General features: G+C 37.7%; 1 protein-coding gene across 3 annotated transcripts; it reads right to left on the bottom strand.

Moving 5' to 3' along the window:
- Positions 1-294: 294 nt before the first annotated feature.
- LOC122669875 (uncharacterized CRM domain-containing protein At3g25440, chloroplastic) lies at positions 295-6,142 on the bottom strand. 3 transcript variants are annotated; one of them, XM_043866753.1, is made up of 4 exons: positions 5,885-6,142; positions 4,789-5,142; positions 2,763-3,170; positions 295-1,051 (listed from the first exon to the last, which is right to left on the bottom strand). In XM_043866753.1, exons 2-4 carry the CDS (start codon positions 5,131-5,133, stop codon positions 518-520), a joined length of 1,287 nt encoding a protein of 428 aa, XP_043722688.1. In that variant the 5' UTR covers positions 5,134-5,142; positions 5,885-6,142; the 3' UTR covers positions 295-517. The 3 variants fall into 3 exon arrangements, with proteins under 3 accessions (XP_043722688.1, XP_043722687.1, XP_043722689.1); XM_043866752.1 differs by having other exon boundaries at positions 4,789-5,107; XM_043866754.1 differs by having other exon boundaries at positions 4,789-5,085.
- Between the last annotated feature and the right edge of the window lie 3,980 nt (positions 6,143-10,122).

The following is a 10,122-nucleotide window of genomic DNA, read 5'->3' as shown; positions in this document are numbered from 1 at the left end:
CTACCCCGCATGCATATGCTTCACAAGAAATTAAGTAATGAAATGTGTCCTTTTTTTTTTTGCTTCCATAAATATCCTGGGCTCTTCAAACCAAGGGTTCAAAACTCATTATCGTGGGTCAGATCAGGCTCTGCGTGTACTGAAGTGGACAGACCAATAAAACTCAATCCTGAACAAATGCAGGGTAAAACCTCTGAATTGCAGTATCTGTGTGGTGTTGGCAGATCAAAATATCAGCCGATCTCACCCCAATACTTAAAACCATGACTCAAATAGCAGTATAGTACCCTGAAATGCATAAAATACCAAAAAATAATTAAATAAATCAATGGTAGGCAGGTTTGAAGCCAAGTATTCCAGAATACAACAAAGTAAGGCATTACTTTGTGTCATTGTTAGCCTTAAGAGGTTGAGGAACTTGACAGCATAGACTTGATGCATATATAATCACAAGAGAGCTGGAATGAGTATAAGTTTTCAAAATTGCAAAATCACATATTTAATATGATACACTTCCTCATCTCCACTTCTTTTTTAACAGTGATCCTGCACGCAGGAACATCCTATCAACCTCATCAAGGTCTGGTAGTTCCATATCTTTCCTCCTTGAGTCTGCAGAAATCTGACGCAGGTGATCCTCAAAATCTTCAGGCTCCCCACTGTTTTTTGCCGGAAACTTTTCAAATTCGTCCAGATAGAGTGAACGTTCTGCCTTTTGCTCCACATCTCCATCAGAATCTGTCTCAAAGATATCAGACAAAGCTTCAGATTCCGAGCCAATACCAGATTCACTCATAGAATCATCCTCAGGAGATTCATTGTTTTCAGACAGTATCTCTTCCAACTTAGCTGAATGCCCCAACCGCTGGTCATATAGGCCACCATTGTTGTTGCTGCCAACCTGTGTCTCCTCGCCTTCCTTCCCAGGCTCAGTTTTATTTTCATGCTCCATTTTTGCTTTTGCTTGAAGCAACTCAAGCTCCTGTTCAAGCCTCGGGATGTACTTCCGTACAGCTCGAAGGGCATCCCTGTTTTTGGACTTATCCAGAGCCTGTACATTAAAACAGAAAAAAAGTATATGCAAATAAAAATGTGTGCATGTTTCTGCTTGCATTCATGTGGATGTGTTTTGTGTGTGGGTATTTTGTATGAGATAGAATAATGGTGTTTGTTTCAGAAGCCCTTTAAGGTGTCGAAAAATTTTTAACCCTACTTCTTTGCCCTCTTCGAACACTGCTAGACAATTTCAGTGAGTAAAATTCTGTCATTTCACATGTGTATTCGAACACTGCGAGACAATGACAACTATTGAGAATGACATGTTGGTAAATCACTTTCAAATTAAATTTGAAAATCCTTTTTTACGTGACTTAAAAACACTTATGAGAATAAGACAAGAGGCAATAACAGAAGGTTACATGTTCTAAATACACCTACAGACAATCAGAAACTCCCTCTTAAATATATATTAGAGAGATTCTTGAACTTGTGAAATATAGTAACGTGGTACTCCTCCAGTGATGACCCAACCCCTCTCATTGAGGTCCAATTTCTTTCTGTTTTTGTTTCTGATTGGACTTAAATTTGACTATTTCCTTTACAATACAACTCAGGTAGTCAGGTTGACTAATATGTTTTACAAGTAGCACCAAACAACCCTAGGTTCACCAGAGCCACCCCCCTATGTCATACATTTTCAGTTGACAAGTTGAATACATCTTAACTGTTATCTTAAGGACACACACGGAGTTGTCTTACATGGCAGTAACTAATTGGACACCATTACAAACTGTTAACAGTATTTTTTTAATAACTATGAGCTGTAATTTTGTAACCGCAACAGTCTATGATCCTTTTCAAATAATAGGTATGTCACCAATCGACAAATAAAAGCGGGTCCTACACCATAAACATGACATGCTGTGTCTAAAACAAAGGATCCCCAGACGCCCAGTTCCACAAAATTTTGGGATTTAAGTGAAATGTGCCTTAACACTAAGAAACTTTTATTTATTTATTTATTTATTGGGTGGGGGTAGGGGGTGGGGGGGGGGGGAGGGAGGGGTTTTGACAATAACTTCTTCAAGGGTGGAAAAAAAAATGGCAGTTCTTGGTTTTGTTAAACTTGGACCAAGCTTCAAGATGCAAGCACAGCCAATCATTCTCTAGGGTCCAGATTATGTTGTAGGCAACAGTACCTATAGCCATATTAATCTTGTGACGGAGATTACCTGGGCTAAATGACTGGACAATTTGGAAGATTCAAATTCAGAATATTGCAACACAATTTATCTGACAAAAAAATAGACAATGGCATCTCCTAATGGCGTTGCTGAAAAGTTTATCAGTAAAATATTCTATAAGAGTATAAGACAGGATTTCGTTTTCTCATAAATGTCTTATCTGAATGCTGCAGCACAATCATCATTTCAAGTCTTGAATAAAATATTCTGTTGTTTTGCATTTCCTATGTAATTTCCATTGCTCACAGTTTTCTCATGGAAAACACGTGTGGCAGGAGAAGTGGGCACCTGAGACTTCAAAAAGTCTCTTGAGTTTGATAATTTGCAAGATGGAAGTTAGATGCCGTAATCGTCACTCATGTATAACTGAAACATTTATAAATGAAAATATGAACCTCATAATAGCACAAATTAAATATTATGTAGTAAAACATCTACCATGTTAGAGCATCAGATACCTGATGGTGTCTATATGACAAAACAAACACTTAGCCCAAGTCAGGAAGGATAAAGCAATACCTTCTTCCGGGAAAGAGTGATCTTGGGGGACATTATCTCTGTTGGTGGCTGAGAGTAGTTCTTCCCTCTGTACATGATAATTGTATTCTCTTCATGAATGTCAAGGACAATTCCTCCACTCAATCTTGCCAGCTCTGCTGCAATCTCCTTGACTTCCTCAGAACTGAAATTTTTGACGACCACCTTTACAGTCTGGTGCTTTTTCCAATGTAGATGCATGTTCAGGATTACACCTTGGAATATTCCACGCCTTCCAACAGGCACATAATTCTTGTTCTTGAGGCCCATCTTTAAGAAGAAGAAGTGTTCCTCTGGTGTCAAAATTTCTGGATCATGGGTTGCTTCTAACGACTCTGCAGGTTCAATCTTCTTCAGAGCCTCTACAATTCTAGACTCCTTCTTTTCAGCCTGTTACATTGAGAGTAGGAGAGGAATAAATTAGAGACTGTATTGGCCCTTTTTAAATGGATTTTTTCACATATGCAACATTTCTCATCTCCAAGTGATCAGTAAGTCGAACTCTGATCTTTGTTTTGGTAAAAGATCAGATGATTATTTACAATTTAATCAGCAGTTTAATTTTTAAGCTTCATCAAACTTTTTCAAATGTCCAAATAAACACAATATAAATAAAAATAAACAAATAAATGTGATCACATGATCACAGTGATCTCTGCATGTAGGGAATGCCCATACATCAACTGGTCAACAATTCACTATAGCATGCCAAAACATTTAGTTGTCAACTACTTGCCACTACTCCAATGGTTTAGATCATCTTTGCATGGGAAAAATGTCCCCAGCAAGGTTGCCTCAAATCGTTCTAGATGGATTTTTTCATCATAATGAGAAGTATGAAGTCTATGATTCAAGACAACATCCAAAATGAATAAAGTAAGAACACTTTCAGCTTTATTAACCATTTCTCCCTGAAAAGGCGATGCAGGACAAACCTTAATCCTGCCTGTAATAGACCATAACAACAACAGTAACAAACACATCCAACCCATAAAGATGTTCAAAACTCAGAAAACGAGAACTTAGCAGCAGCAGTGAAATAACTTTTGAGCAATATTGAACAAAGCTTGTTCGAAGAGGAATTTGATAAGCAGATACCAGACGTATAAAGAATATAATTCAGAAAGTTCAATGAAAAAAATGATTGAAACACCCAGCAAACAGTTTTACATATCTGGCTGTTACGCAGTTTCAGCTTGATCTACCCACGAAAGTCAACAAGCATCAACCTATCAAATCAAGTCCAAAATGTGAAACTTGAGGGTTCACTACAAGACAAATAGCACTAAACCTTATTTTCACAATAACTGGACCACATTTGCTACAGTTTATGCTTCAAGGCCAGAAATCTGACCATTTTCTGGACCATCATATCACTTTTCATGCCCAACCAATCTGTAAGCTTCTGATTCTCTCTAGAACTAATCTAATAGATGAAGGTGCCAACATGCCCCAGTGGTAAGGACCTTGGATTGTTGTGGCCTGGTCTTTGGGATCAATCCTGCCTTCACCCTTCTTCTTCTTCTAATCCTCCAACCACACGTTCTCAAAGAAAAATGCTATGAGATAATGAACTATGACGAATTCTACAATCAGCAATAATAAACTCTAGTAGCAGCAACAGAGCATCCATAGCACATGAGCAATTAACAACACGAAGGAACAGCACCAATTGGTCACCAATGGATACAAAACTCCTAGAACAAAACTACGCAAAGCCTAATAACTTGTAGATGTACTCCTTGGATATTTCAAGGACCCCCAAAGAAGACTAAAACAAGTGAAATCGACAAGGACTAAAACAGGGAAGAAATATGCAGAGAACCATAAAGAAGACTTCAATCAAATCTGAGAACCAGATTTGATAACCAAAGATATTATTTACAGGATCTATCCAAGGACAAGCCCGTATCCCTGGAATTGAGCCACATGAATTATACTAATAAGTACACCTTGAATTTCCTGTTAAGAAAAAAATATGAAATGGAAAATAGAATCGGGAACTCACCTTCCTCAATTTATACAATAATTTTTCCTCTGCTGTCATCCGTTCATACTCTTTCATCTTCTTCCATCTGAAGAACTTGAGCCACCTAACAACTGCCCTTTTCCCCTTTAATTTTTTCCTCTTCACCTTTGGAGTAGTATTACCATTAATACCTGTTCCATTTTCCGAATGCTTAATAGAACTTGCTACATCAGTGACCATGTTCCGGTGCTGAATTGAGAGACTCCAGAAACACCTCATGAAGTGACAGCTTCTGATTCCAAAAGGTGAGACAAGACTAGGACTCCGATTGAAGACCTTGCACAAAATACCATAGGAGCTACTGTGCCATGAGATTCTCTCCATCTTGATTTGCTATCAACATATTGTAAGAGGAAAAAGATACTAAAGAAAGATATTTTTTTCATTAAGGATGACAGAACAACATGATCACTGTGCATGCACACACATGCATAGAGACACACACACACACAAGTGTGTATATATATACATAGAGAGAGAGTAAACATTCATGTTCTTAAATAAATAACTGAGATTGACAGAAAGAAACATTAAACTCATCCAATATACCAAAAAATAACAAAAAGGCAAATGGATAACTATGAAGCAGGATAAATAACAAAAGATGCAAAGTTACATAAAATCTGTAAGATCTCATGACCAAGTTCAACGAACATATAGGCCTTGCCACAACAATAAAATTTTCTACCTTCCTCGTCATAAAACACAGCTTAAATAATTTTCATTTTTTATCTGGTGCATATTAGGAAAGAAAAATTAGGCCGATTTTTACAGAGATTGTTAAAGAGGCACATGCCCAAAACCATGGGAAAAAAATTATCATTGGGGAAGAAATTTTATGAATGAAAAGTACCCAATAAATTCAGCAATAAGGGTTTGTAAAGAAAAAGATCCAGACACATTATAACGGTTATAAAAATTAGTTCTTTAAAAATCTAAGAAAATATTACTCTAACTATTAAGATCATAAATGAAAAGTGGGAAACAACGTAAACCTCAAATACAATAAAATTTAAGCTGTGCAGCATTAACATGAATGTTAAAAAAGTGGCGTAAAAAATTAACAGAAAGATACCTGGCTTTCCAGCGTACTGGTCTATGTAAGAAGAGTATGGAAAATAAAGAATTGTTCATGAACGTTTTGATCTGGCGAGATTTGCAGACTGCCGCTGAAGTAAATACCCCCAACATCTTTTTCTTTTCCCCCCTTCAAGATGTCCAGTTCTTCTGCTAGTCTTTGCTATGAATACCTACAGCTCCCGTTCCCTCTAAGAAAAATACCTGGTTCTTGCATATAACTCTGAAAGCTTCCTGTTAAGAGTTCAAAATTAGTAAAAGCACAAAAGCACATGAGTATAAGATACAAAAATAGTTCATAAGGTTGGCTTTGGAAAGAAGATAAAAAAGTTTAAGAAAGAACAACAGATTCTTGAAAACTCATTCCTGAATAAATTCATGTTCATGTTTAATATATATATGTGGGGAGGGGGGGGGGGGAAATGTTCTCTGCACTGGGGGCGCAGGATGCACCCAGACACATGGGGGTGGGCGAAATGACTGCCTCACCCCCTGAATGGCCGAAATGACCATCACGCCCCACCCCATGTGTCTGGGCGCAGCCGGCACCCCCGGGCAAAGAACAGAGCCTCATACGGCAATGATACGATACGTGTTTAATATGTCCGGGCATATATTCTCTATATAATAGATACATATACCACCTAATAAACAAAATAATAGCATATAAACAATGATTTTATTAAAAGGAGGTCTCACAAGTGAAATAAACACGATAGAATAGTTGAATACTTAATCCCCTACTCAATTAAAGTCACAAACAACCCCCCAAGCAGCAAGTGTTATGATGTATGCAAGAACCACTAAAAAAGGAAGAAAAAAAAATCAAATGCACATTGGAAATCCAGGTTTCTCAGTTAATGATGTTGTGGGGTAGTTAATAATCTACAATCGGGTTTTCTGCATATTGGACCACGTTTGATGATTTGATTCTTCAATAGAGCAATTGACAGTATTGGAATTCCAGGTTTCTCAATTACAGCTCAAGGATATTATGAGATCATCAATGGAAGTGTGCAATGGAAATGCTTTGCAGGGACAACACCTTGCAGTGATAGGAACTCTTACATCTTCTGGGACAGCCTTCATCTCAGAGGTTGTAAACAGGAATGTGGCACGAAGACCATTTAAGAACACCAAGAACACTTTATCCTTTCAACATCCAACAACTAGCCTCAAAGGAACACTAAGACCAACACTTGGAAATTTAGGAAATACCCTGCTGAGAAATCAGGGATTGGGAAGAGTGATAGTAAAACCACTATCAAAGTGAAATTTTATAATTCAACAATCAAGCTAATGGTTCAGCATTTGGGGATACTGAATGCACAACTGTCGTATTTGGGTCCAAAAATATTCATATTGCAAAAGAAGACACTAAATGATATGTTAAGGCGTAACTTCAAACAGAGCAAAATTATTCAACTTGAAATAGTGAAAATGCACAGCTGAGAACCTGAGACCACCAGATCATTGGGAACAGACTCACCTGTACAGGAAAAATGGAGAACCAGGGAGTTGATTCCTCCTCGAATGGGGCCTCTGCAGGGCTCCAAAGACTTAGAAGATGAAGGGGCTGCAGCAGGACGATGACACTTGTGGAGCTCTAGGCCGCTGCAATGGCCGTCGGAGACAGAGAACATGAAGGGGGGTCTGCCGGCAGATCGAGATTGCAACTAGGGTTACGATTCGTGAAACCAGAGGAGGAAGAAAGTGCGATGGGTTTTACTGTTTAGGGGGGTTTCGTTATATTTTTATTTTCTTTTTTGGGTTAATTTCATGGACACCCCTTGTAAGTATACAATATATCACGGACATCCCAAACTATGAAAAAATATCCCAAACTACCCTTACTTTATGTTTTTGTTTCAACTTAGTCCACTCTGTTAGGTCTGTGCTGTTAAGTTGCTATTAGTTTTTTTATAATGGCAAAATTATCCTTACCACAGGTGAACTTCCCATAATACCCTTAATGTATTAAACAATGGGTTCTTCTGTCAAACCAACACGGACCGGTTCGATCAGACCATCGTCTTCTTCCTCTCAGATCTCCCCTTTGCCCTGCTTCCATCTCTTGTCTCCGTGAAAAGCTATTTCTGCAACCAAACCCTAAATCGAGATATGTAGATGAGTAGATCCTCGATCGTAGATGGCTATCCGAAGGTGAGAATGGTGTCTGTAGATCGCGTGAGGCTTGATTCGATAACGAAATGAAATTAGGGTTTTGATAAGATTTGAGGGTGGGAAATTTAGGGGAAAACGAAGCACTTTTTTCTGGCCATAAGACTTGCAAACCTCTCACACTGCATTTGTAAAACTGTTAGTCAGCGCTGTGCCCCAAATGCCATTCCACTAGTTACATATTGATTGAAAACCTGATGAACTGGTTTATTCTCTATCTCTACATGTTCTACCCATTTAATCTGTGTTGAAATGGTTCCATTAAATCATCAACTTGAAACTAAGACGAAATGCCATTTAAAAAGCCAAATAAATTAAGCACATTTCAATCCATACCCTCGAATATCCATTAGCCATATCTTCAATGATACAACTAGATGGCCTTCTTTTGTATATAGGGAATGAAAATTGGTGATTGTCATGTAAGATATCAATTGGTAAATCAACAATTGTCCAAGTTCCTTCTTCTTCAATGATGCAATGAAGCCTTTTTTCATTGCAGAGGAAGAAGAGTTTAGAAGTTCCAACCAGTAAAACAAGTCTGAAATTTTAGGGTTTCAAATCCTTCGTTCAATGACTCTATTTTAGAAAACCAAAATGGTGGTGATGGTTGGAGGTTGGAGTAGGACTAACCTTAATAAGGCACCTCAAACGTCATTTTTCAAAGTTAGGATACCTCAAATGTTATTTTTCCAAACTTAAAGCACCTTAGATGTAATTTCTGTATTTTTTTTTTTTTAAATAACTAAGGGGGTAAAGTGGACATTTAAACCTTGAGTGCTAACTGTGCTTAACGTCAGGGGGAGGGTTGATATTTTGACAAGGTTTGGCATGTCTGTGATATATTGTATACTTACAGGAGGTGTCTGTGAAATTTTCCCTTATTTTTTTAAGCAATGTTTATTAAAACGTATTATACGTGGTTTGCATATAATACGTATTTAATAATACACGAATTTATTTACAAAAAAAGAATAATAATACACGAATTTTGACCGTATACTAACTACATTCTCTCTCTCAATCAGAGCTGTAAGTTCGGAACGGCAATAAAATGGATATGGGTACACATGACAGATTTTTTTTTTTTTTTTGGTGATAAAGCAAGAAAATATGTATTAATATAAGGAGGTATATACAGTTTTTGTTGATTAGTGCATGACGAGCCAGATTAGAAGCTACAATTATACAAAAAGGTTCCCCCTGATTTATAAACTTAACGTTACTATACAAGTCTGAAATATAAAGCAGATCTTTAATATGCTGCCAGGGCCAAGCTCATTTGGTTGGCGATGGAAGAACATCGGTGATCATAGAGTAGGACCACCATACTTCTTGAATCTTCAACCCCAAAATTGAAGATTGATCCAACCCAGTCCGAATACTATGCAGAATCGGCTCCAGTTCCAACGAAGCAGACTGAAAACCAGCAACAAAAAAGGTAAGTCTTCCTCCTGTCAAAAAAATGTAAGACTATCCCGCTGTACTCAATCCTAGTACGTAGTACCCTGCACAAATTAAAACATGAAAGTCTAGTTTTTGTAAGCCATGGAATTGTGAAATAGACAAGCAAATATCCAGATCATTATTTACATTCGGGGATGCAATAGGGAGGGGGGATAGCTTCATGTCAGATAAATAATGCGAAATTAGTTTTATAACCCGGGTCAAATTAGGCCTTTCTGAACCAAACACTGCCTTGTTTTGGGCGATCCAAATAATATAGCAAGTAATAATGAACACATTAAAAAACCAGATTAGAGATTGTTTTTTGAGTTTGGTTTTGAAGAACATAAAAATGCATAATTCTAGAAGATTTGGAGAGGCAAGAAGTTCAGTTCTCAGGCCCGGAGGTCCCGCCACCCACAGATGCTACAAGATATGAATAAGTGCCAGTATGATTCTGCACAATTTCCACAAAGAGCGCAGGAAGGGTCGATCGGAAGCCATTTTGAGAGAGCAGCCTTGATAGGAAGTCCTGCATTCAGAAGACGCCAGAAGAAAATTTTAAATTTCAAATGGATGTTGAGTATCCAAAAAAATTTCCACCAAACA

This window comes from Telopea speciosissima, chromosome 7, assembly GCF_018873765.1.
Source record: "Telopea speciosissima isolate NSW1024214 ecotype Mountain lineage chromosome 7, Tspe_v1, whole genome shotgun sequence".
Lineage (NCBI taxonomy): Eukaryota > Viridiplantae > Streptophyta > Magnoliopsida > Proteales > Proteaceae > Telopea > Telopea speciosissima.
Note: the sequence above shows the minus strand (reverse complement) of the source record. Positions and strands in the feature narration are given on the sequence as shown.

Coding starts and splice junctions, on each gene's coding strand:
- LOC122669875 (XM_043866752.1), bottom strand. CDS start 6,000: ATGTTGGGGGTATTTACTTCAGCGGCAGTCTGCAAATCTCGCCAGATC. Junction 5,108..5,884: donor CCAGTACGCTGGAAAGCCAG/GTATCTTTCTGT, acceptor ATGGCACAGTAG/CTCCTATGGTATTTTGTGCA. Junction 3,171..4,788: donor TATTGTATAAATTGAGGAAG/GTGAGTTCCCGA, acceptor TCAATGTAACAG/GCTGAAAAGAAGGAGTCTAG.